The sequence below is a fragment of the Neolamprologus brichardi genome, chromosome 14, assembly GCF_056152115.1.
Source record: "Neolamprologus brichardi isolate AB-2024 chromosome 14, ASM5615211v1, whole genome shotgun sequence".
NCBI lineage: Eukaryota > Metazoa > Chordata > Actinopteri > Cichliformes > Cichlidae > Neolamprologus > Neolamprologus brichardi.
The window spans coordinates 33,953,046-33,979,952 of record NC_142117.1 but is presented as its reverse complement, the minus strand read 5'-3'; the positions used below and the strand labels follow the sequence as shown (position 1 = coordinate 33,979,952).

Below are 26,907 nucleotides of genomic sequence, written 5' to 3'. Positions count from 1 at the left end.
TTTTTTTTTTTAAATAAATATGTGGATTCATAAAAACTACACAAACGGGAACCCAAACTGAAGTTACTTTAATTATCTGTACATTACCACAAACCACACTGTCCCACTATTTATCCATATTTGTTGAAAGTTCACAGCAGATGGACTAACCCACAGTCACATTTCAAATAGATTTTTTTCTGGATTAGAGACAAAACTGAAAAGAACAAAATTTTGTAGCGTTTTGTTTTCAACAGCTTAAGCTCCATTATTCTTTCATTTATTTATTTATTTGGCACAGACGCAGAGATGGGATATCTGCAGTCAGTCAGGCCTCACAGCTTTGCCTCTGTATCTATCAGTGGTGTATACAAGTAAGCAGCATCGTCCTCCTCATAGATGATGGTGACTGTCTCACCAGCATCAGACACGGCTCCGTTGGTCTGCATGTACGCCTGAGAAACAAAGAGACAAAAAATTATTTCAGTTAAATGAAAACTTAAATGACTTCAAGTGATATATTGGACGACAGCTACAGCTGCCAGTCTGAGCTTCATTCCAATAAATACCCTCTCCAGTAACTGCAGTCGCTCTTCATTCAGCAGATTGCTTTGCCTCAGCTGGCTGACAGTGTTCTCCAGTCCAACGAGTTTTTCCAGGTGTCTTCGGTGCCGCTGCTGCAGCACTTTGACCTTTTTCTGCAGCTCACACACAATTCCCTCCAGCTGCTCCTTACTCAAACTGTTCTTGTGGTAGCTGATGATGTAATAAAAACAGAGAGTCTAAAAACCATAATACTGCAAAGGGATATAAGAAAGACTCTTTCATTGAATGAAAAAAAAGAAATTAAAATTAAGCATCAGAACTCACCAGTGCTCCTCGAGCTGGTAATCTTGCTCCGTATCGTCGTCCTCCGACTTGCCTTCATCTCCCTCTCCTCCTTCAGAATCCAGTCTTTCCAAAGTGAGGACCAGGGATGTGGGGGAAGGTGCTGCGTGTTTGGACACTATAGGCAGAGTGGATGTGATGGGTGTGGAGCTCAGAGCCGATGATAGTACCGTTTCTGGTGAAAAGGTAAACTGGGTAAAGGTGTCTTTGGGCAAAACATTCGGTATCGTCTCGAAGTAGGCAATGACTTGAGTTTCATGGTTGTCGTCGTCGCCATCTGAGAACAACTCTGTGGTATGCGTCACATCTTCAACTCCACTTAAGGCCACAGCCTCATCTGTGCACTCAAGGGTGGAGTCATTCACTACCAGCCTGTGTCCCTGAGTTAAAATGGCCGCAGTTATTTCATTCATAAGCTCATTTTGCCCTTCCCCAGCAGGACATTCAGACATAAGTACAACCTCTGTCTTCTCCCCACTGTTACTTAGATGATCTATTGTGTGTAAAACAGTTAAAGGGAAGTTTACCCCCGTTTCTAATCTGTCTACTGTTGCCAGTGAGTCTAGTTCTGGCTCAAAAGAGCAGTCAGATTCTCCAACATCACTCAGTTGCACCAAGCTGGTTTCTTCTTGTTGCGATGGGTCGACAGCAATCTGATACAGGTGCACAGTGTGCACTTTGTTTTGCATGTCTGCTGTGTCAAAAACCATGGTCTTGTCATCTGATACCGATACGCTTGGATTACAGATAGTTCGAAGACGCTTTGGTTTCTTCTCGCCATCGTCTGTGGCTTTCCGTTTCTAAAAAGATAAATCAAAAAGCATAAAACAGGGTTTTATCTTAACTCTCCATGTTAAGACATAAGCTATAAAATGATGTATTAGTATTCTGTATGATTCTGGTTAGTTTTGTTCAAGAAAAAACAAATGCTGTGTGACTCTAGCATAGAATCTCCACAATTACAATAACACTATCACTGCTTAAAATACTGCAAGACATGCTCTCTAGCCTTATGAACTAAGGTAAAATGCTTAAACTAAAATCCAGGTAGGAGAATGAAACTTTCCTGTGTTTTAAAACAAGACCTCAGCATTCAGTAAAATAATTGGCGATACTTTGCAACACTAAAAATCAAGTTTAGTTTCTTTTTGCTTTACCTCAGCCTCCTGAAACACAGTGGGCACAGCGTCTCTCTCAAGGTAACGGATCCCCCATCGCACTTTGAAGCATGAAGGTGCAAAATGTTCGTGGCAAATATACTGGTGCCGAGAGGGAGCCCAGTTCTCACGTCCCATGTTTCTCAGCCACTGCTGCAGCCTGACTGGGTCCTGAAGAGGGAACCTAGAAAACAATGAAAGTTACACACGGAAAACACTGATCACGCTTCCTTCAAGTGAAATTGTTCATATTAATGTGCAACTAGAAAATAGCTTCCTAAAACTCAGTTTACATTGTGTGTCAGTGATTGGACAGTGCAAATCAGTGCATCTGATATGATATGATCAGGTAACTGACTGACTCTGTGGACTCATCACATTTTGGCTTGCTCTGACCAACTACAGCTTGCAGCAGCTTGCAGCTAGTGTAACGGTGTTCATATTTACTTTTGTTCTGAACCTGTTGTAAAGTTGTGAAATCTGTGAAGTTGTTGAATGTTCTTTTAGACATTAACTGATACATTTGCCAGCACCCTTTCAAATTACACAGCCAAAACAACAACAACAACAACAGCAAAAAAATCCCCCAAAACAGCCAAGATGTTAGACAACATTCTTGAAGTACTCTTATTATTGCTAAAAAGTTTATTTTATTCGTAGGATGTTTCATCTTTTGAATTCATTGTAAATTACTTGCATGCTATAGCGACTTACACAATCTAGCGGTGGGCAGATCGATACTTTAACAGACATGCCAGCGCATGTTGCCCCTCCCCCCTCCTGCTGCCATGTTTTGTTATTGTAAAGTCACGTGACCCAGACTGAGTAGACACGTGTAGGCTGTAGTGAGTGAAGCAGAGGAGCATCCTGTGGAGGTATTTTATGGCTGTAACTGCAAATATCCGCGTAGGAATTAATAAAGACAACATCATCATGGTGTGGTAAAAGTGATGTTTCAGTATCACAGATGTTACCAGAAGACTGATTACCTATAGACAATGATATATATGAAATATTTTATTGGAACTTAACAAATTAAGTATGAACTAACTACGATAATAACGTAGTAATACCGTTTGTGTCAACTGTCAAGTCATTATTCACATATACAGCACAGTAGAAACCAACACAGGGTGCTTTCCAAGCAGGCACATTCAAACTCTCCAGAATAAAATAAAATAAAATAAAATAAAATAAAATGTTTCAAAACAGGTGAAGCATTGTGAGATGTGTGTTTTTAGTCTAAAGGACTTATTTTCTTTTAGTCTGGACTTCTTTGAGTTGCTTGAAGACGTTTCAATTCTCATCCGAGAAGTCCAGACTTTTTTCTTTCCAAGCTCCTTTAGACTGCGATGACCTGGATGACTGAGAACCTTCACCGACATGTGTGTTTTTACTTAACTACTTAATTAATTAAAAATATAAGTTGTAAAAAAATAAAATAAAATTAGCTGTCAAAGTATTCAGATTAAGCATATTGGTCCACTGCTGTCCTCTACATAAGCTGCCCTTATAAGTTAAAGGTTGACACTGGCTGCAGTATCGTACAATGGTTCTGCAGCTCTAGGAGTGCATCAGCTTAAAGATAAGGATGACACATCACTATTTCTGCCTGCTCTTCTGCACAACTAAGTTTAAGTGTCAATATAACTTACTCACCAGACTATCTTAGAGCAACAAATCAGACAGCGTTGATATAAACAAAAATGTCTTGATTAAAAGTTTGCTTGAATCGAGACTTCACCGTGTTGACGGCCTGGCTTAAATCCAGTCAAGTGCTGTGTTGATTAAATGAAGGCTCCTTCAAAGTCAGAAGTAGAAGACACAAACTTATCAAACGTATAAAAAGCGTCTCCTGTGCGGAGATTTTTTAACATCGGTTGTTATTTTCCGTCAGTAAAAACGAGATTGTGAGACTAACCCGACGAACAGGAAAAAGTTGCTGGAAGTTGGATTGCGCCTCTACCTGTATCATCTGAGCATCGCGTTTAGCTGGCCTGCTAACACTGCTTTAAAATACCTGCTCACCTGTAGAAGCTTTTCCTGTCGCTGTCGCTCGCTGAGTCATTCTTGCAGTTTGGGACCGAACAATATTTTGGCATCTCGGAGCGCTACGGTAACTTCTGCTGCTGTCTTCGTCTCCCGCTGAGTTCATAACAAGGTGAAACAGGTCTGTGAAACTCGTGCTGTGTTGTAAACTCGTGGCGCCTTAGGTGACGAAGGAGGATCAGCTGTTGGAGTCTGCGACGTCAAATGAGTGCGACCGCCACGCCCACAGGAAGCAGGTAGCTTTGCTTGAGGAGTCGCGGATGAGTTAGCGAACTGTTTTACTTTTTCGAGATGTATACATTTTAAACTTTGTTTCAGGAAATAAGCTGTTTTATGGGACACTTTCGTTAGTTACCCCAAAAGTGATAGAATTACATAAATATACAGTACTGTGAAAAACGACGTCGTTTCTTCATATTTTGCTCGGAAAATTGGTTCAGGCTGTTATTCTTCAACACACCTGTTAGGCTGCTTTCTTGTCATTTCTTCAGGACTAGCTCCACAGGCTTCGGAGCTCTTTGGATATTGTCTGCCGTTTGTTCCGTTCTCAGTGAAGATGTTGCATCAAACTCCGACTATATTCATATTTCCAGCATTTTGTTTCCAAACAATGCAGCCCATGACAGAGCCATGCTTTACAGATGGCTGTAGACACCCACTGTTGCACCTTTTCCCTGAGATCCTTCGTACAGAAGAGTTTCACATTTGGATTCATCACAATAGTAAACCTGTTACCACTGATATTTAGTTCAGTTCTTGTGTGACTAAAAATGAGTGAAAACGCAGCTAATGTCGAAGACTTTTTGACAGATCTCCAGTAAGCCTGGATAAGTTATTTGCTCTAGTTCCTTGGAAGCAAAATATGATGAAATTAAGAGGGGTTCAAAACTTTTGCACAGTACTGTACACTGCTCTTTCTGCTAGTTTGTCCCCATCTATTTTTTACATTTTGTTTTAAGTAATAGCTAATGTATTTATAGCTAATAGCATCTCCTTCACTCTTGCTCTTTGCTACCCAAGTATTGGCTTGAGTTTGGATCTGTGATTATTATTTACTTCATTTAATCTCCAATTTAATACTCCTCACCATCTTCCATATTTTCTATGGATTTGAAATCAGAAACAAAATGAATAAATCAAGACTTATACAAACCTGCTGTCTTCCATTGCTTTTCCGGTCCTTTGTGATCTATACTTTCCATAGCATTCTTATTTGTAGCATTTGCTGTTTCTAAAACATATATTAAGTATTTTATTGAAGAAAAAAAAATCTGATCATTGTAATTAAACAAAACAAGGTAATATTTTTGAAGCTTGTTGAAACTGCAAAGCTGCAAGCTTAGACTATTAGCTGATGTAAATAAAGATATAGGCATGTTTCTAAAATCACTGGACTGGCTTTTTTATTCAATATTTTTCTCCAAACATTACACAGAATCTTTAAATGATACAGTATATATACATACACATCAGTGTATTTCTTTATCTAAAAAGTTGAGGGCCACTGGACAATGCAGCTGTGCGTTTCAAGACAGGATTGCATTTCTGATGTTTGTGTACTGAAGAAATTCACATACGGGGTTAATAAGTCACTGGTAATTGAACATGTATTGGAGACTAGAGTGCCAACAGTGTTTGCTTTACAAGCTAGTTTGGAGAGAGTGGACTGTGCGGGAACCGCTGGGTCAGTGGCACAATGACAACCGAGGAGATGAACACATGGAGAGCAGCAGTATCTTCCTTACTGGGAAGCAGTGCACGTGACTGAACCAGCTAAATACACCACTAATGGCAAACAGCACCTTTCAGTGTGTACCCAGAGACTCAATATCTGTTTTTTAGACTGGAATCATACATGTAATAAGATTTTGGATTTGTGAGAAATAAACCGACATACTGCAGAGTGGTTTGAGAAACACTGATAGACATGCTGCTTTTCAACCAGTTTCCAAAGCTCTAATCTCTGTGTATGCAGGCCAACAGTATACAATGCTAGGTTTCAGAGTCACAAGATGCACCTTGCAAAAACTGAACAATCATTTTCATTACAGATCTTTGGTAAATACCAGCTATATGATGCCGTCTGATGAGCTCACATATTTAGAAACAAAGCAGCTTGAAGGAAACTCGTCAGAAAATGTTGTGGTTGTTTTTGTACCCACTGATGGAACACAAAAGCAGGCAAAGGGACAACGGAAATTGTAATTTTTCAGTTTTAGCCGGTAATGTGAAGGAGTATATCCAGGTCTGGACTGGGCTGGTCTAAGTGATCTCTTCCCATCCGAACTAAACCACACACTTTATGCGTACAACTAGCTGAAGTTTTTTAGGGAGAGGGATCCCTTAGGCTAAGCATGAACAACAGCATGTCCGAGCGCTGGAAGGAACGAGGTGGCTGGGATGGTTCGGATCCGATGAGAGGTCATCAGTGTCACAGACAGATTAGATGGGTCTCTACATCATCCCCAACTGCATTAGCGTGTTGGCATATGCCATGGGCTTGACATTCGGATGAGGCTGTAAAAGGAGATGAGAATTAGATTCGAATTTAAGAAGATTTTTCAAACTCTTAAGACACTACTAGCTAAACTTTTAGCAGTTAATAGTAGTTTAATGTTTTTGTCTTTATTCCACTTGGTTAGGATAATATATGACTCCACTGCTCATCTCAGGGTGTTGTGATTTCTAATGCATCATTTTCACAAATTATTGTCAGATTACTTATAAATTAGGAATAGGGGAAAAAAATGGCCTAAACATGAGGGAGAAGTTCAGATCAGTAGTCCAGCAGATGTCACTGTAACACTGTGCATTAAGCTAACCACATATTCAAAATTAGTATAGTGATGATCTTCATTAAAATATCCACTTAAGTGATATAATATCAGTGTTGTTTCCAGGTTTCTTATCTTTAAAATCTTTGTTAATGAGAATGAAGCACTTTTAAGTTTTTGTTCCACTTCAACCACTTTTCCATTAGCGCAATTCAATCCCCGTTTCATGTAGAAACATCTGAGATATCGCTTCTTTTAATTAAGGACCTGGAAGTGATGTACCTTACTGACTAAACCTCAACATGCACTTTATGCATTACGGGTAAATTTTTAATCTTTTAGAAGACACTGCCTGCACTGCTTTATTTATTAAATAACTATTTATTTCAATATCATTATTATTATTATTATTACTATTATATTGATTTTATTAAACTCAACATAACAGGACACTAACCACAGCTGTGAACTGGTGAAATTCTGGTTTGAGGTCTGATCCCCTGAGGTGGATATATGCTCCTTTGTTTCCCATCTGATCACTGAGAAAAAAAGGAGAATACAAGTTAAAATGTGCCACTTTTTTAGCAGTCAACTCAACACTTAAGTTAGGTAACTTGATTACTTACCAGTAGTTGGGTGCTGAGAACACGGTGATGCACTTCCCTGAGTGAGTGACCTCGTACCCCTCAGCTTTGACCTCATGACTACGCACAATGAAATCCAGCTTGTTCTGCTCCAGGAAGCGCTCCGTCACATCGGGCCCAAACTGGCAACTCACCCCTCGCTTACTGATCGACCGGCCATTCTGTGTAAGAGGGAGAGAGAGACACAAACTATAAAGCAGGTACTGGCACAAATTGCATCCAGATCTGTAGGAAGCACTGAATTATGCTTCAGTATAAACCTGTGGGTGGGAACTCACCTGTGGCTGTGGATCTGACCAGAGGAGGTCACACATAGGACCTGTGAACGCATGGGGGAAAGTGTTAAATTATACTTGTCATCCCTTTTAAAGGTTATTTCTTATAGCAATTTAAACTGATAATGACTTAAGTGTCTGGCCTCACCTGAGTCTGGAGGCTGTCTATTCCTGTCAATCTTCCTTAAGTCTTCCAATGTGACACCATCTTCACTGAACAGCCCACCGTGCATAACCTGACATGGAGAATTTCATTAGAACTGTGAGTACAGCAATAAAAACACATGAAAACATTGTGCAAGAGAAGTGATGAATAAAAAAATAGTAATCAGTAAGTTATCTTAACAACACATACTATTTCAGAAGCATAACTGAGGTGACAAAAATTACATACATTAGCATACTCCTATAAACTTTATATCTCATTTTGAATTAACTTCCACTTAAATGACAACCATAAGAATGAAATCCATACATATTCACACCTTAAGCACAAATAAATAACTCGCCAGTGTCACCCCCTTTTAGTTCACATTCTCAAAGCTTACCAGTACTTTATTGTTGATACACTGTGCAAGAGGAAGCCACTGGAAGACCTCGCTGAAAAGCTGAAACATCTGGGCTGTGTACTTGGCTTTGACCTCCCCTTCAAATCCATACATCTGGTTCATGTTGTCCGTCTCATGGTTACCTGCAGATTTAAAAGTGGTTACTGCGGATTACACAGGACGCTTAGATATTTTAATCAGTCATTACTATGGAGGATCAATTATCCAGCAAATGACTTCTGGGTATTGCTCTTTAGAAGAGTTGTTTGCGATTACCTTCTGCAGAATTTAAACTTTCACCACCAGGCGACAGCATTTCACCCCCTATTTAACAACCTCTGCCATTCACCACATTGCTGCTATGAACTAGAATTTACTTCCAGTTTCTTGTATGGTTAAATAAATGTTGCACTGACATGTTGCACCATCTAATGGTACAAATTTGTGTGGTTAGTGGTCTGTATTCCATTAAAGTAAAACGGGAACCTTTCTTGTTTAGTTGACTATTCTTCAAAACAATATTTTTACAATACATAGACTATTTGAATATAATGCCATAGCAGTTGTTGTTTGATATTCTATCAATATGTTCAGTTAATCATGAAAGGTGTTAAATTATAGGACTTTGCAGTAGATGCCTTTAAACCCAATGCCAACAGAGATATGTAGTTATCATGATGTACAATATGGCACGTTATAGCAGCCTGAGATCCATGCACAACACTCTTAAGCGCTCTCACCTCTAAGCAAGTGGAAGTTGTTGGGGTAGAGCAGCTTGAAGCCAAAAAGGGTAAGAATGACCTCAACAGAGAAAGAGCCACGATCCACAAAGTCACCATTGAACAGCTGAATGCTGTGGTTAAGCACTATGACGCACAAGTTCTGGACAAGTTTGTGGCATCTGACAGTTACAATTTTAGACACAGAAAAGTACTCCAGTGAACACAAATTTAAAACCAATGTGTGTGAGTGTCAGCAAAAACAAAGGATACATAAGGGTTGGTGTCAGAAGGTAAGCCGTTCAACTTGAAGATGTTGAGGAGATCGTAGTATTGGCCATGGGTGTCCCCACAAATAGTTATTTTTTCTGTCTGTGACAAAGAGAAACAGAACATCTTTAACAAAGAATGGACAAAAATGGCCATGTACAATCATCTACTACCTGTACTCCCATTACGGGTTTTGTTAGTGTTAGCACTCAGAGAACATGACCACGCTCTAATTTTGCACTCATTATTTGTGAACTAAAAAACTTCACTTCATTCTTGAGTATATGAAGAAAAATCCTCACCTCTTTTAATGTGATTTCAACAAGACTTGGCAGTTTTGACAGAACATCTTTAACTTGCACCAAAATCTGGGAAAAAAAGAAATACATACATACCAGTTTAATTTGAAGCATACACATATTTCCTTGTCTCACTCTACTATATGTCATATAAATAACCATGGTTACCTGATAAGCACACTTTCTGTGCAGTTTCTTCTGATCTTTGAACCAATCCATCATCTCTTTCATGAACCTCAATGTGACCTTCCCGTCTTCAAGTTTTGGGCCTGTATAGTCATCCTCAATCGCTGCACAGTCAAGAATAATATGGTTCACATCACATCTTTCACCTTAATACCTTCTGAATTAAATATTAATATATGATACTAATGTATATTCCTCAAATAAGAAAGCAAACATACTCATGTTTTCAATGTCCAAAGAGTCAACAACAGATTTCTTTGTCTCATCGCTGGCAATGGCTCTCTCAAAAGCCTTCTGTTTCACAATCTTGTTACATTCTTGATACTTCATCCTTGCATCCTTGTCATTCGGTCGAACCCTCACTACCTATTATCAGGACAGACATGAAATAAACACCCTGGTTAACCTTTAGCTGGCATTAAAGCATACATAGGGACAAGGACTTTGTATAGCTGCAAAGCTGAGATATAAATAGCAACAGAAACATAAAGGATCAAATCTCTCAATTATCATATTTAAAATGAACAATGGTTTTAGTCACATGATGTTCTGTCCCATATCTCTTAAGAGTTATACACATTTAAATCTAGCCCCAACCCTTCTTTGCTTACAGAAGCGTTGAATATGCTTTTTGAAATATCATGGTTAGTGGTCTGGTTTGTGCAATAAACTAGAGACTAAGACAGAACTTCAGAGATCCCTAAGGTCTATTTATATTTAAATTATATTGCTTATTATGAGGAAGGCACAAACCCCATTAACTGTGGTATGAGAGCCTTCAAACTGGATCTAATTGGCATCATGACAGGATTACAGGATAATCCCCACTTGGTGCTGTTAGGGCAACACAAAGAGCCTAACTGGTGCTGACAGAGCAACAGATGGAAGTGGAGAGCTCTGTACTTTGTTCTATTCAAGGTTTAGACTGGATGGCAAGTGTACATGATGTGTCTTCTAATAATAAAAAATGCTATTGCTTCTTACCGTTTCGTAGTCTTTTAGTGCAGCTTTAAATTTGCCCAGTGCCATGTTGGAGGTGGCACGGCGGTAATATCCCTTAATGTAGTTTTTGTCTACCTCCAGGGCCTTTGTGGCATCCGCCAGGGCATAACCATAGCACTCAGTGCGTAGGTATGCCAGGCTTCGGTTGCTGTAGTATATGGCATTGGATGGATTGAGTTCCAAGGCTTCTGAGTAGTACTTGATCGCATTTTCATAGTCTTTTTCTGAATAAGGAAAAGAAAAAACAAAGTCGCAGTTTAATTGGACCTTGATCATACGCTCAAACATAACGGAATGAGTTACCCACTAGTGAAAGAAATTGTAAAAATTACAATGGTGTGTGTTTAGCAGTGTATATCACTGCCATGATACATGGTTTTCTTAATCATAGGACTGTTGAATTATAGCAAAAATAAATTGTTGATTATTTTGGTCAAACACGATTATTTAACATGATAACTATTTACACACACAGACACACACACAAACATAATATATACACATATATACTTAATGGGTTTATTTTGAAGGGCATAAACTATATGCAGACCAGTCACCAAACATATGAAGATTTTTTTTTAAAATTCAGCATTTTTATGAAGAAATCATATCCCCACCTTTAAAAACAGACAACAAACTAAATCAGGTTTTACAAGTTTTGCAATATATACAACTAAGAAAATAAAACTGCCAAAACGTACTAGTTCTAGACCATATTTGTTTTCTAATGTGTGCCATATATTTCTCTTGTTTATATATATCCCTCTGGATTGTATATATTTCTCCTGTTGGCTATTTATTCCTGCTATCTACCATTAATATTTCATTCCAGCACAGTTGGTGTGGAGCACCCACAATTTCATTGTACATGTAAAATGACTATTCTATTCTATTCTAGAATCTGACACCAGGAAAAATGTGTCTTATATTAGGAAAGGTAATGGGACTGCAACCTCTGGGAGTGCATGTCTAACATGGTTATATGAATTATAAAGCAGAAAAATACCACCCTGTCCCTCACATAACAGTCTTTTCTTTGTACCTGCTCTGACTCATCAGTATCAACCCCGCAGAAGTTTCCCAATTAACCAGCGACAGACAGACCTGTCGTGGGCGTGAAAAATACATCCTGGACAATGTATTTAAGACAACATGTGAATAACGGCTGATAACCTCATATGCATGTTTCACGGATCACCACTGTGTCCAAGCTGGATTTTATATGCTTTGATTTACTAAGGAATCTACCTAAATGAACTAGAAACCCTAGCGCCGGTTGCATAACAGACACTTTCGTTATCTATGTGTTTTGAATGGGGGCGCAACGTGACTACCACGTTTCAATGCTAATCGTACGATATTAAAAGCGCCTCTTCAGTGACTTGAAATCTAACTGCATTTCAGATAAACGAATAAGAGTTGAGTTACATTAAAGATTCCGTAACTGCTGCCATGAGTTTAGGGAGCTCTGCCTCGCTACTCTTCCTGTTCAAGCAACCGCCGGCTAACAGAAAATTCTAGTTCTATGTGAACCTCACCTTAAACTACAATATTAACCCGCTGCGGCGGCTAAATGGAAACAAATCAGTGACTGCTAAACACAGCGCATCGTCATAAACCTTATAACTTCGAGACATTGGACAAATAGGGAAGTTGGTGGTGTAATATACACGACACGAGTGACGGCATGGGTTAACGTCGGTGCTGTCGCTGCTGAGTGTAGTGGCTACTAGCTAGCTGCTATTACCCATCAGTGCCGCGGATCCCAATGAATGGGGTTTACAATTAGCATGCTCTCTGAGCAACATTAGCTTAGCTTAGTATTTGCGACCGGCTTTGCTTGAGGTGTACTGCAACACAATCACGCCGCTGATAACCAATGGTCACAGTGTCAAATTATAAAAAAATACTGAAAAAACACACTGCCTTGACAGGTTTTAGAAATTACCTTTAAAGTACTTATTCGCCTTCTCCTTGAGTAGCTCGGCATCATTTCCTCCCTCCGCCATCTTCTTCTCACTGCCGTTTTCCGATATGTGCGCCATTGGGATGGACTGTCGTAAAGGTCGCAAAGTTAGGTGTAGTTTTTACCATTTGTCATATTGAAAGTAATTTTACGAGGTGACATTACGAAACTCCAACATGTAACCCTTGCATACTGTTCGGGTCAAATTTAACATTTGACATTAGTTTGACATTTGACCACTTTTTCCTAAAATGGCCTAAATTAGTTTCAAATTTGATACTGTTGTAGATGTGCTAAAAAGTGTTTGTACATTGTACATTGATGTTATACCCAATTTCAGATCCACCAGTGTGGGTTAAATGATTTATGGAATAAATAATTCTGGATTTATTATGAGTTACATGTGTATTTCTATGGGATAGTGGTGACAAGTGGTAGCTTGACACTGTCATGAGTGATATCTGTGTTCCCATCACATTTGCCCAGGTTTCTGCAGGGACAGACACCATCTGGTTTGACTGATCGTGGAAGAATTTCTAAACAGTAAAATACTAAAACAGCATAGTCGTTATCATATATGGTGCACCCAAGGAACCGAGCTCAGAGGGTGCCAGGAGATCTGAAACAGGTTAGCATAGTGGTGGAGTGTTAAGAAGGCTTCTGGTTCAAATCCTGGCAGGGGGCTCGTTGTGTGGAGTTTGCATGTTTGACTCACTCTAAAGTACCTGTAGTGATTTCCTCTTAGTACTCTGTCTTTCTGCCAGGGTCCGAAGACATGCATGTTATAAGTGCATTATAAATATGTAAGTGCTATATATATTTGTGCTTTGCAAATGAAGGCAAAAATACCCACAATTTAAAAGATCCCAATAATAACCAAATTAGATTCGAATTATTCTGATTTATCTGAAATTAATATAATTTAGAGTCAGCTGAGATTCCAATAAAAATCAAAAGAGGAACTTGTGGAGTCATAAGATTAGTTACCTGAGAAGCGATTTCAGTGAGTGTGGAAAACACATGCAAATCCCATACACACAGGGTTTCCTACCACTGCTTTAGACTAGTTTGCAATAAGCAAATTTTGTGCTTTGTGTGCCTAAGAAAGTAAATGCATTTCATTGTTACATAAATATTTTGCTAGTTGGGTTTTTTGTATGTTTCGGTGTCCACTAATAACTTCCTTTGGTGTCCTATCAGTAAATAGTGAAAGTATGGTTTTGTAATTGAGGTTCACATCGGTGATAAAAAAAAATAAAATAAAATAAAAAGCCCCTCTAGTGTTTGTTCTCCCTTCTACAGTATTTAGAGTAGGATTTGGTAGCTGGGGAAACTGTGAGAGAGTCACCTGGAAATAAGTCACATAGTGAATTGTTTTGTCACTTCAAGGAGATTTTTATATGTGTGCCGGCTGTGATCAGCTGTCTTGAGCTGCTACTCCAGTATTCCCTTAAAAATAATGAGATAATCAGATGTTACATAAGCTGTCACAGATTCTTTTCATCCTTTAGACACTTAAAAGCTAACGTGAAAGGTAGAATTCCTCTGAGTGAATGTAATCAGTATCATCACCTTCTATTTAAATTGGTTTGCTACCCTCAGTGTAACCTAAATTTCACCATGAACTTTAGGCAAGCAAAATTTGGCTTCAATTTGTTTTCCAAAATGTTGTGCAAAAGCAAAATTTCAGCAGTAATGTATAGATTCAATATCCAATGACTGATTTAAAAAACAAAACAAAACAAACAACAACTCTAAAATAAATGAGGATTTTATGCTTTAAGTTTCCCCTTTAAAAGATCTACTTCCTGGACACTCCTTACCTTTGAAAATAACCTTTTCTCACTCTCCCTTCCTCTCTTACATATTTCTCAATTTCTGAGTTTCACATATTAAAGTTAATTCTGCAGCTGTATTTAACTCAGCTGAGACACATTATGTAACAAACTGCACATAAACTCTGTGTTTGCTGATATTTGTTCAGCAAATATAAGTTCAATGTCAAATTGTATCCACGTTTGAGTTATTTTAGGTTATCAGCCAGCAGGGGTCAGTAAATACATTCGCTGATATAGACATAAAACCAGTTTGTTTTGTAGGCAGCCTTAAGCCTCGCGTGAGGTTAACCATTGAAATTTTAAGATGATGAGTAATTTGTTTCAAAAGAATAATTAGTGAAAGACTGACTTAATGATTCATATGTGGGACAATTTGCTATGGTCTGTCTGGAATAACTGCTTTAAATGCCCTGTCTTTAAATATGCACCTGACTGAGCTACAGAAAATTCCCCATTTAATAAATTGTTGGCTCAATAACAAAAAAGCACAGCCTCTGGCACAGTTACTTTGTTTATGTTACGTGCACTCCACATACGTGCACTCCACATAACTCCACATAGCCTCCAGGCTATGTGGAGTTTACATTTCTCTCTGTCACTGTTGTATGCACGCAACAAGACACACTAATGAGGGGACAAGGCACAGGTGCATAGCTCCACAGTGTTTTCACTCACACATGACATCTGATGCACCTCAGTCTCATATAATTGGCTTGTAAAATGTCACATGAACCTAAATTTAAATAGAAACACCTTTCCTTTTCTAGTAGCAATGTACATAGTCACATATGTCTTGTGGACCAGAACATCAGCCCTTTCAGACATAGCTTTGCAGTTTGGTGTATTTGGGTTTTGACTGGTTAGGGTTAGAAGTTCAACAGAACTTGACATGGTGAAGAAAAGCATATGACACAGAGTATACAACCCAGTCAAGTCTGTTGCAGTGACTCACAAGCAACATCCCACCATGAAGAATAAGAGGCCAAGTACTTGGGTGACTCACTGTCCGTGACCTCTGCCGTACACTTACTAACCTCAGTGTGAGTTCACTTTCTCTTAGAAGATTACCAATGACTCGCCCGCCTTTCTGAGCCATGGCGTGTCTGTGATGGTTTTACTAGTAGCGCTTCAGGGATGGAAAAAAAAATATTTAAAAAAAAACCACGTCAAGATCGACTGAGCATGAGCTGACGTTACAGCCTCAGCCACACATGAGAGTAAACGCAGACAGTGAGTGGGAGAGACAGTGTGGGAGGGAGAGAGGTAGAGAAAGTCTGGCTTGGTGGGAGGAGGGAAGAGGGAAATTGCTGTCCTCTCGGGTGCACGATACATGGGCGTTTTGGTGGTGGTGGTGGGGTCCTGAGAAAGTTAAAACAAACACAAACGGAGGAGCACAGAGATATACGAGCAACCAGAGACAGACACTGATGAAGGTCAGTGGGAATGTGAGTGACATTCCAGGTCCACAAGCCAATAAATGATGAGGTCTCAGAGTGCTTGGAGTATATTGTTACATAGGCTTGTTCCAGACCTTCTTAGTATTTATTGTTTTGTAGCGTATAGTAGTAGCGATTGTGTGATTGTACCCTACCCCCCAACTCTTTTACTATATCCCTTTAACCATCTTATCAGACCTGGCGAGTATTATGTATAAGTTGAAACAACAACAGTTTCTTCTGCTCTACTCTGTGGAAATAATTCACTAATGAGCGCTTGACTTCAGGGAGTCTGTGGGGGGCCACGTTTATTTGAACCACATGTTTTTCTAGTAGGCAGGGCACAGGACTTAAAGCCAAATTGAAGATGTTGTGATAAAAAACCCCATGAGCTTCAGTTACCATCCTAGTTCTCATTTCCGTCATGGTTAGTTTAGACATTGGCTTTGACTGTAACCTGCTGCTTTTTTCTGACAGTGTGTGAGTCATAAATTGCAGGGATTGCCCACATTGTACAGCAGCATTACAAAGTCTCCTGTTGATTGGTGTAGCCATCAGCTAGTGTGTTAACCAACATCCCCAAGTGACAAATTGCATGTTCACTTGCGCCTCAGGAAAAGTGTTGGAAATTTTATGTAAATGGAAAAGAAACGTGATGCATACCTGCTTAAAAACACTGCTGCTTTACCTTTCCACATTAAAACTTCTTCTGTTTTTTTCCTGTGTTTCTTGGACTTGTAACCACAGTGGTTAGGGTGGAGACTGAAGGAGGGTATAGAAATCGTTAGTGTTTATATTCTGTTGAGCGTCTGTTTACATTTCTTGCAGTGCTCTTCTAAGTATAAAATACAAATCTTACCTTTCGGCTACAGTTTGAATTTTTATGAGTAGAAATCCTTAAATGAGCATCTGGTTTCATGTTGATGACAGGTTTTTATTGCTTGTTTTATTTCTTAATTTGTAACTCTTCCATTCAAACACAGATTTTAAGTATGAAGTCATTCAAAAGGGCAAACATTTACTGGTAATTATTGTTCTTTCCTTACCTTGAAGATATATAAACACACAACGGTTGTAGCTGAGTTTATTTTTAGTTTTGATTTGTTTTTTAAGTTGTTTTTGTTGACTTTTTTTAAAAAAATCATTTTCTGATACATAGACAAAGAAAATCTATGTTTTGTTTTAAAAAATGAAAATGAATAGCAGAATAAATTGAAACTCTTTAACTTTGCATCAGGATTCCATTCGCTTTATTTCTTCACTTCAGTTTTTAAAAGCTTGGTTATAAGTTTAATCTAGATTTGGTGCTAGAACGAATGACAGCATATTTTCCAGTAAAACAAGCAGTTTTGTCTCATGAAACAAATACACTACAGTTAGTTGCTTTAGCCACTGAAGCCACTACTCCATACCTGAGTGTAAGCCCACACACAGCCTGAGTGGAATCAGTCCTTTATGATGGAAATGTGAAGCAGACTATGGGAAGCTGTATTTTTAATGGCTATAACTCAGCAACCCCCTCCTGTTTGACTGGCACCACAGCCTTGTTAAAGGAAATTTGGAAAACGACTGACTAAACAGATAATTTGAGTAAATAAAAACAAATTGCACAGGGAAGTGAAATCAGCCCAGATTCCTTATAAATTAGATAAAGATAAAACGTGATCTTACAGAATGAACAAAGCCTTTGACATGAGCCTGACCTTTTTTGAGGCATATCTGTGGATATTATAATTAACCACTTTGTGTTTCCTACTCCTTTTTGGTTTTCCATTGGCTTTCTCTGACAGTGGTCAAGATTTTTCCTTTCCATTGTCCTGACATCTTCAGCCCGATTCCTTTCAAAGTCAGCCTCTCCCATTCACATCAAATTTTGCCACGATTCCCTCACTTATATACTTTGTGTGCCCTTCTTTCTGTCTCTTTTTCTCGCTTTGAGTGTTTGATGTGTGCTGGGCACGAGAACAAGGGATCGGATACACACCCCAAACAGGAAATGAGAAATTCAAGCAAATAGGGCAATGACTCTGCGCCTCAGAGAGAAAGACAAGCTCATGTGGAGGAATGCAGATAGATAGAGCATAGCAGACAGCGGAGGATGTGAAATAGACATGCTGAATCAACATGCTATGAATGTTTGAGGTGAAAAGTTTGTTATAGTCTGTATGTGAGCATGAAGAAAGGCAAGGCGAGGAACATCCTCAGTAAAAAGTATTTATACACAGCGACCACCCATGACGCTGCTCTTCATTGCCTTGTGATATCAACCATCATGGTGAACTTGGCAAGTTTTCATCTAACACACGCAGGCTTTCACCTTTTTAGAGTTCATTACCAGCTCGCCCATTTCACCTGGATGTGACGCCAACTCTTTGACAGACTTACATCTTAAATCTCACAATAACCTTCTATCGTAAAGCGAGAAAGAGCAAGAGGATAATCTATCAAAGCGAGAGTGGCACGTAAGCCGAGGAGTTGTGTGACCGGCTGCGCCCCTTTGATCTGGCTCTGTGGTTGTTGTTTTCACGCTAGTTAACGGTAGTGACAGCATGTTGTGGCGGCTAGTTTATTTTACATTGCAGGCTGTGCTGCTACTGTTTATGAGCAATGAACGACTGAGCGCAGCACACATGGTCACGCTTTCCCACAGAAAGGAACCGGCATCATAAGTGACTCAGGATGTCTGGGTACACACATTCTGACCATTAGATGACTATGGGACTTGAAAGGAGAGGAAGACTTCAATAGAACTGCAAATAAGGTGGAAAGAGGGACGGGTTGTTGAAAAAATCTCCCCCAGACTTCTTCTAATGTGGTGGAATTATCTCAAGAGACCAGAATAGCTGTAACAAACACGCAGTGGAGCAGACAGTTAGAAGTATTCAAAACAAGCTGTAAATATCTGTCAGTAGAATAACATTACTTTGCCAGCCACAGCATTATAGTGTACACACAGATGTTTGCAAATCACTAATTAGACATTATAACTTTGCCATGTCAATACCAGCTATGAGGCACAAACAAAGACCCTGAACAGTATCTGAAAATATTCAGTCACACATGGGCAGGCCATCCAGGATGTTGTGGGGGGAGTTTCCTCTTCCTGTTGCTCTTACTGTTGGACTTTCCTGTCAGTTAGCATTGACTACTGACAGCACTTTGGGAGCCTTCCAGACTCATCCCTTAACTTTCTTTTTATATCTCTAGGGAGTAATTCATTACAGCAAAGTATTAGTTCACATCCTGAACTCTTGGGTGGCCAGTCAGAGGAGGCAGCATTAGATGTAGGTGCCTTTTGCACCAGATGGCCCTTTCTACCTAAAAGCAGTGCAGACCAGTGGGTTAATCTACAAGAAAATGAGGACCACACTCAGTGGTTTAGTCACATGTGTTCATCAGGTGCTGTGAACCAAAAATCAACCACAGATATCATCTTCCAATTTCTCACTGGACCTCAGTAGAATGAGTCAGACTTTATGATCTTTGCCTTTATCATCAAGTAGTCGGACTTCCAAATTAATTTAGTCACAAATACTACTATGGATGGCACGGTGTGTGTGAAACTCTCAGCCATTCCAGTGCATTAAGGGTGAGTCTTGATGATTCAGCAGTGCCAGAGGGGCGGGGACTGTGGTGCTGATGCTAGGATAGACTGGCTTGAATTAGGGCCTTTTTTCGCAGTCTGGGTTCTGTTATACCTCTCTGACACAATGCCTTTCCCCTTCCTGGTTGTGTGTTGAGCACGTGTGTATATGTGAGGATGCCAAAGCTGTTGTCGGGCCTGTGAGAGGAGAAATCTTGGTTGTTACAGGCTAAAAAGAAAGGACCAAACCAAAAGAACAAAAACAGAAGAAAAAGCTTTACTTAGAAAAAGCAGCAAAATCATGTTATGGAAAACCCTCCATTAACTCCTTTAGTTATGAATTATTTAAAAAAAAATGAAAGCATCTTTTCAACATTTCTTTTGTTTTTTTTTACTCAGACTGGACAGGCAACGTCACCAACTGACTACTTCCATTGTTCAACACTGCCTGAACTCTGCTAGACAAGCTTTCTTATAATATTTAAGCAGTCTTCAGGAATAGTTTTCCAGGCTTCTTGAAGAACATTAAAAGCTCTTATTTTGATGTTGGCTGCCTTTTGTTCTGTTTTCTGTCTAAAGCCTTCCTGGTGATATTGCACAGTGCATCAAAATCTGACCGTACTTTTCAGCATTCATATTTCCATCCAAAAATGCCCAACACCACTAACTTAAATACAGCTACAGAGCCTCCAATGTGTTGCACCCTTTTTCTGATTTAGTCTATATATTGATGACAATTTTAATTAAGAATTTCTAGTTTTGATTGATCGCAGTGTAAGATGCGTTGCTAATGATTTTCAGTATAATTATTGTGTCATTTCTCCCTGCTTCCCTTCCTTAAGAATGGTTTCTTGACAGCCACCATTCCCCTGAAGTCATTTCTCACGACACTCCAGCAAACAGTAGCTCAGCTGAAGGGCCATTTGTATCTCTCATGTCCTCTTTGCTGGATATTTTTTTCTTATTTCTCAAGAACATGACTTTCAGGTACTTCTTTCAGACTTCTTCTTTTGCCCTCTGCTTTTTTTATCTTTCTTTTTCTCTTGCCAGTAGCTCTTTGGGAATCTCCCTGTTTCATTGTTTTGTGTTGTTTAGCATTTTTTATATATTGGGCAAAAGAAATGTGAACAAGTTATATGCTTTCATGGTTGCTAGTTACAAAGTTCCTAATATAGAGTTTAAAATAGTTTCTTTGCCAAGTTGTGTGTTATATGTAGATACAAGTCTAGTTTGAGTCTTTTTTATGATTGAATGATGCACAGGTCATCTGGCTTAACATATCAAATAAACAGTGCTCTGAAAATGATTAGGTGCAAGAATAAGACTGAAAATGACAAAAAAAAACAAACATCCAAGAACATTACAAGAGTTCTGACCTCTGAAAAGCAAAATATAAGGAAAAAGAAACGAGGAATGGTTCAAGGCTTTTGTTCAATATTTTATATTCAACTAAGTTAATCTATCTTGTTAAATTTGTACTAATTTGCAAAAATATCAAGAACAAAAATGTAATCCAAGTTCAGAATCTTGTTTAGTTATAATGACATATTTAAGTCGAACTCTATAAAACTATTAATATACAAAAGGTTTTGCCATGCTTTAAGATGTGGAATGTTGTTATTAATAAAAATATAAAAAAAACAAATAAAATCTATAAAAAATTGGTATTTTTTTTTTTATATCTGTTCCATTGCTGATTTTCCAGAAACACTGACTTTTTTTTAGTTATGCTTAATCATGCAGCTAATAACATTTACTATTTTATACTGTTACGTTCCACTGAAAGGGGTTAGGCGGTGAGGTGTAACAAAAAGTAACAAAAAGTGTCCGGGTCAGAAAAAGATGTCAAGGAGGCAAAAGGGTTAAATTAAATAGTTTTATTAAGGTTCCTATCAAACTCAACTAAAAGAGACAGATAAGCCGCTATCACCATTTAAGGAAAACAAACAAAACTCAAGCGTTGGTCAATAAAGTAAAAAGTAAGTCAAAAACAGAGCAGCTCACTAGCTGCAATCACACCAATGGCACTCTGGCCCAGAGCTCACAGTTCCCTGGGCTTAAATACTTCTAATTTCTGATGTGAGTCAGCTGTGTAAAAGGGAAAGGTGGCACCTCAGGCAGAAGAGGTGGTGGGACACGCCCACACAGGCACCTTCAGGAGGAGGCCCCGCTAGGGCCGTAACAATACACATATTCAAACATATATCAAAGTTTGGGACAAACTTTTGACTGATACTTTGTAAGGTTAGAACTCTATATAACAATAAAATCCTCTATGAAACAGATTACAAAGCTGCCTATAAAATAGTGGAATAAAACTTTTATGAAGAAGACTTGTTATAAAAAGTGCAAAGATCTAAAAATAAAAAAGAAAAGAAAAAAAAGGCATTTTTATGCATTTTCAGATGCACCTTCTATACATTTTCCAGGTCTACTCATCAATGTGTGCCTGAATAAAACATGGTAAATACGTATTACCGTTGCGTGTCAGAGTGCATTGATTGGGAGGAAATGTGAGGAGGGTTTGCATAAACCACAAGTAATTTCTGCCCGCTCCTGAAGTGGCCCAATCACAGGAAATGGGTGTTTTTAGAAATGACTCAGCTAGCTTTGACCTCTGCCTCCCCCACCCCCGAGCTCCCTAACACCCCCACCCTCTCCTTTAGGGCTGCTTTAATTAGAAAAGCAACTCGTTTGTTTTTCTTTGTCTCAACACCCAGTTTCCCCCCCTCTCTCTGCCTTTTAAAATGAGCGCATCCCAAGTTTGGTGATGACTCACAGCTTTTTCCTCCACCCATTGCTCTCACGGACTCTCCATCTCAATGTGTAATTCAATTGGCCTAGATTTTAGATTTTGCCATCACTTGAGGGATGCAAGGAAACAGCTGTCACACAGATGTATGCCGTTATCATACCTGCTCAGGTGTTTCACAGAACTCTTAGACCTTTATTAAACTCACAGTCCAACTTTGTTATTGTCATGCTGGAACATTTATGTATTTACCAAGACTCAGTTGCTCAAGGCTGCGCGCACACACACACACACACACACACACACACACACACTTGTGCACCCATCTACTTACACGTACACAAACACTCACATGTTGCTTCAAAGGATAGCGTGTCATAAACAGTGGTACTGGGAAGGAGGAATGTGTTGTTCATTGGGGAATTCAGAGCTAGTGGGGAGAGAAAGGAGGGGTGGGAGCGTGCTGACCAGTATCCCTCTGAGGGAAGGCAATGGAGGAACAGGCTGCCAAGTTTTTCTCTCTGCTGTCATAACCCTTGCACCCATCAATACAGCTGAGAGCTCCACTGACACAGTAGGCCACAGACCATGGCAGACTAATCTAAAACAGACCCTGTGCAGAGCTAACCTTGAACACCTCACACCTCCCTAACCTCCCATTTATCCAATAAGAAGAGTCATATTACTGTGTGATTTAACCCAAATTTGTGTGTGCATGTTCTCGGCATGATATTTCTTTCTGTCCACCATGTCAGTTTAACACCAATGTGAGATTTGTGAGTTCAGTCACACCTCACTTAATAGGAGTCAGTTTTAGTGCGTGTGTGTGTGCGTGCGTCTGTGTGGACGTGGGGGTGCGTGGATGAAGTGAAGTAGTAGGATGAGTAATAGTGTGTGAATGAGCTTTTACGCCCAAGGTATGGGTCACAGCCTTGGTTCAGCCAAGCTTACTATGGGGTCTGTAAAGAGATTATGCCTTGTACGCTTTCCCAGCATGGCTGCATCTGCCTAAAATCCTTAACTTTTTACTTTACACAGGTGTGTTTTCATAGTGACTGTTTTGTCCAACTAAAAGGTGGTCATAAGGCAAAATGGTTAAAAAAACTCCAAAAGAAGTACTGGAACTGGGTCAAGTGTTTTTATTTAAAAACTATATCAGGACAGTTGAGCTATTCAGTGAATGAACTAAACTAGTGGTTCATGGGAAAAGTGTCATTCAGAGTGGAAAATCCCCTAAAAATAGTGGTCAAAACATTGCTTTGCTTTTAATCAATCTTATGTCCAACAACAGCAGGCAGCTGTTTACCAAAATATAAAGATTGCAGTACTTATGCCGCTAGACTAGTAAGTCAAACGTCTTGCAAAAGCTAGATTTTTATACAGCAGATGGTGGTGAACAATACAGAGCTAGCAGAAGACTGAGCGTTAGACCTAAATTATTGTTAGAAATAAACATTTAGACTATATCAATGCCATCTGGTCAACAGCTTGTTTGAGAATTATTCTTTTCCCAAGCAACCAAAGCAACAGCAACAACAACAACTGATATACAATTAAAATTACTGCTGTGTTCGGACTTTACAAGCCAGCCCAATACAGCAGGATATCTAGATCTAGATTAGAAGCGTTTAGTTTTTATAGAGCCCAGAATGATGTTTGGAGTTTCTCAATTATAAAGTCATTGAGCAACAGATGCTATTGCAATAAATGCTTGATAGTGATTCACCAGGGGAATTAAGGTTCCCTCAAACACCACTCCTCACCAATTCGTCTTCCCCATTGCCGTCACCATCACCCACTGGGGTATGTTCTTCAGTTGGGATTGTACGATTAAACTGCTATTTAGAGACTGCCTCTCCTCTGGGTGTAGATCCTGCTCGGACATTGTTGTTTTTTCAGAGCCATGAGCCAGGTCCTCTCCTCTGTTTATTACCCAGGGACATGGTAGCTGTTTATAGCGGCATATCTGTCCCTGTGTGTCCAGGGACACACACACACACACACACACACACACACACAGAGGGAGAGAGAGAGAGAGAGGAGGAAGGAAGGAAACGGAGGGGCGGTGCCACGAGAAGGAGCCAGTCCAGAGATGTAATTGGTACCTTTCCTTTTTTAGAAAACATTTCTTACTTACAGAGGTCCAGCAAATGAGTCAGGGCCCAGCGTGCTTTATAACCACACTCACTGTCATATGGTTTATCATACTTTCCCTTTGTGGGCTTCACTTTGAAGAGGCTTTTTTTTGCTTTTCCTCAGTCTTTGATCCTTAGAATTTTAAGCTATGACGCTAGCTACTGGTTATTTACATGACAAAGGAGCACAGCGGCCATCTGGTGAAGTGGAAATTAACTACTCTCTTTTAAAAATGTTTGTTCTACCCTAGTTTCTTTTTAGCTTGTAGGGGGGAAAAAAGCTAGAAAGAAAAACGTGTGTGGTATTTTATTCTGTCTCTGTCCCTCATTTAGTCGCTCGTCTTTTTTCATCCCCTATCACTTGCTTTGTGTCGTGCAGGTGATAACACAAAACTTTCAGGGAATCTTCAAAGAGCTGGCAGCGGCTAACAAAAAAGATCAGAGAGAAAAGAGGAGGCGAAGCGAGCGATATGGGCGGCTGACTCAGACTGTGATAAACATCTACTGCAGGTGTGAAGGAAAAAGATGGCAATAAAAGCCTGACAGGTGGAGAAGGAAACCGCTGTCAGCTCATGTCTAACATGTTCCAGTAAACTTGTCAATATTCTGTTGATCTGTACACCCAGGTATTCTGGGGACTTATAAATCAAAGTTTAATTTATATGTATCAGAAACATTTTATTTAATAAAAATGCAGGTAGAGCAGTAACATTTATATCTACACTAAAGTTATTTTGAAGCAAAAAATAAGTTAGGCATAAAAGTAAGTTAAAGATGTACAAAATTAAAGTCAGTACTGTGGTAAGTTTGTTCAGCCTGACCCCTTATATCAGTAGGTATGGTAACATAATTACCCTGTGTTATTTTAAGAAAGAAATCTCTAAATTAATTACACTTGTGTAAAACTGATGCGAAAATAAAACCAAAATCTTACACTGCAAAACTGCGTCTTTAAACAGAAAGGCATGTTTGTTGATGTTTGTGTATTTGTGTGTGTTTGCACACAGATTCAGCACCTGGAGCAACAATGGATTTGCACAGCTGTGTGTTTGCAAGGCAGAGCTGAGCTGCAGCAGGACATCAGCGTCTGTTATTAAGGTCGCAGTCAGCTCCGTCTGAGTTCACAGGAATAATACCAGGTCGCTTTCCTGCTCCACTTTTAATGAACAGTTGTGCTGGAAGACTGGTGGACGTATAATCGCACATTTCATGGATGTTGTAATAAGACGCGAACCCAAAATAACATTTCAAGACCAGCGGCATGAGCTCACATTTAGCATGACTGCATTATGAACCTAGATAAGTAGCATACAGGTAGAATGCTTCGAAAGTCATTACATCAACCGATATAAAAGGGTTCAACACTGCACGTGGATGTAATTACAGGACCAGTTGTGTCAAAATTGATGAATAGCAACAACAGAACAATTTTCTTGTTACTCATGCAGTTGTATAAACTCAGCACATGGACTTAGCTGTAAAAGAACACCTGCTTGACCTTCAAAAGCTGTCGCCATCTGTCTTAAATCTTCTCCGTTGGGTTGAATTGTGTTCAGTTCAATCCTTTATTTTTCTTCGGGTGGGCCGTATTCTGCGATGTGCTTCATGTTTAGCAGGAGGTGTCAGCAGTTTAATTCAGTCCCATGAAAAGCCAGAGGGCTTGAGAGGAAGCAGCTGCTGAGAAATGAACATCACTTGGAGGAACAAGGCTACTTAAGTTTTACTTCCCCCATAGGGCTGTTCCATTAGCACCACAGATAGATTTATGAGCCTCTTGACATTCTTACTCTTTGTTTCATCTTTAGGAGGGAAAGTGAAAAAAGCAAAATTCAAGTTCAAGCACCTTTAGTGTCTAATGTTAATGATCTTGTCTCCTGCATCAGAACTTGGGTTTTCCTTGTTTAGGTTGGGTAATGATCCTGTTTTCTTGGTGAAAAAAAGCCCCATTAACATTCCAATTACATTTCCCCTGTCACGATAACACGGTACACATTGTACTTTGGCAAGATTATGACCTGGCAACAGATCACTCAGAATCATTTTGAGAGGTGAGACTGAAGAGGATTCAATTATTTTGATGATGTTTCATTATACTTTGTTTAGCTGCCTTTCCAAACAGGCGCTTTGTGTGTTCTTTCATTGGGGGAAAATTGCTGTGCTTTCTGGGTAACATGACCAGCCTTGGAACAAGATAGCACTGATCACTGTCACTTTGTTAACAGCACAAGCATCCCCCACACCAGTCACTAGCACAAAGCTTATGTAAGGCATTTGATGTTGGTGTGCTTGAGCTGCGTCTGTGTGTCAGTGGGTTCAGTGTTTTCATATGCATGTGCACAGTATGTGTGTTTAATTTTCCATGTAGTCACTGCCCTTAAGTCTGGGACTTACCGACGGGTCTGGACCT

The 26,907-nt window shown here is 39.4% G+C and overlaps 2 protein-coding genes across 2 annotated transcripts; both read right to left on the bottom strand.

Annotated features, from left to right (window-relative positions):
- Positions 1-49: 49 nt before the first annotated feature.
- LOC102792818 (THAP domain-containing protein 5-like) lies at positions 50-4,239 on the bottom strand. Its single transcript, XM_006805211.3, has 5 exons — positions 4,053-4,239; positions 2,025-2,208; positions 850-1,667; positions 549-735; positions 50-434 (listed from the first exon to the last, which is right to left on the bottom strand). Exons 1-5 carry the CDS (start codon positions 4,124-4,126, stop codon positions 315-317), a joined length of 1,383 nt encoding a protein of 460 aa, XP_006805274.2. The 5' UTR covers positions 4,127-4,239; the 3' UTR covers positions 50-314.
- A 1,211-nt stretch (positions 4,240-5,450) lies between these two features.
- ppp5c (protein phosphatase 5, catalytic subunit) lies at positions 5,451-12,835 on the bottom strand. Its single transcript, XM_006805212.3, has 13 exons — positions 12,739-12,835; positions 10,773-11,014; positions 10,007-10,154; positions 9,771-9,892; positions 9,606-9,671; positions 9,307-9,405; positions 9,055-9,160; positions 8,315-8,457; positions 7,915-8,002; positions 7,770-7,810; positions 7,474-7,652; positions 7,305-7,386; positions 5,451-6,590 (listed from the first exon to the last, which is right to left on the bottom strand). The coding sequence occupies exons 1-13, from the start codon at positions 12,833-12,835 to the stop codon at positions 6,528-6,530; spliced, it is 1,476 nt and encodes a 491-aa protein (XP_006805275.2). The 3' UTR covers positions 5,451-6,527.
- Positions 12,836-26,907: the final 14,072 nt, after the last annotated feature.

Coding starts and splice junctions, on each gene's coding strand:
- LOC102792818 (XM_006805211.3), bottom strand. CDS start 4,126: ATGCCAAAATATTGTTCGGTCCCAAACTGCAAGAATGACTCAGCGAGC. Junction 1,668..2,024: donor CTGTGTTTCAGGAGGCTGAG/GTAAAGCAAAAA, acceptor TTATCTTTTTAG/AAACGGAAAGCCACAGACGA. Junction 435..548: donor GACTGCAGTTACTGGAGAGG/GTATTTATTGGA, acceptor TTTGTTTCTCAG/GCGTACATGCAGACCAACGG.
- ppp5c (XM_006805212.3), bottom strand. CDS start 12,835: ATGGCGCACATATCGGAAAACGGCAGTGAGAAGAAGATGGCGGAGGGA. Junction 8,458..9,054: donor CAACTTCCACTTGCTTAGAG/GTGAGAGCGCTT, acceptor TTAAATCTGCAG/GTAACCATGAGACGGACAAC. Junction 7,387..7,473: donor TTCTCAGCACCCAACTACTG/GTAAGTAATCAA, acceptor TTTTTTTCTCAG/TGATCAGATGGGAAACAAAG.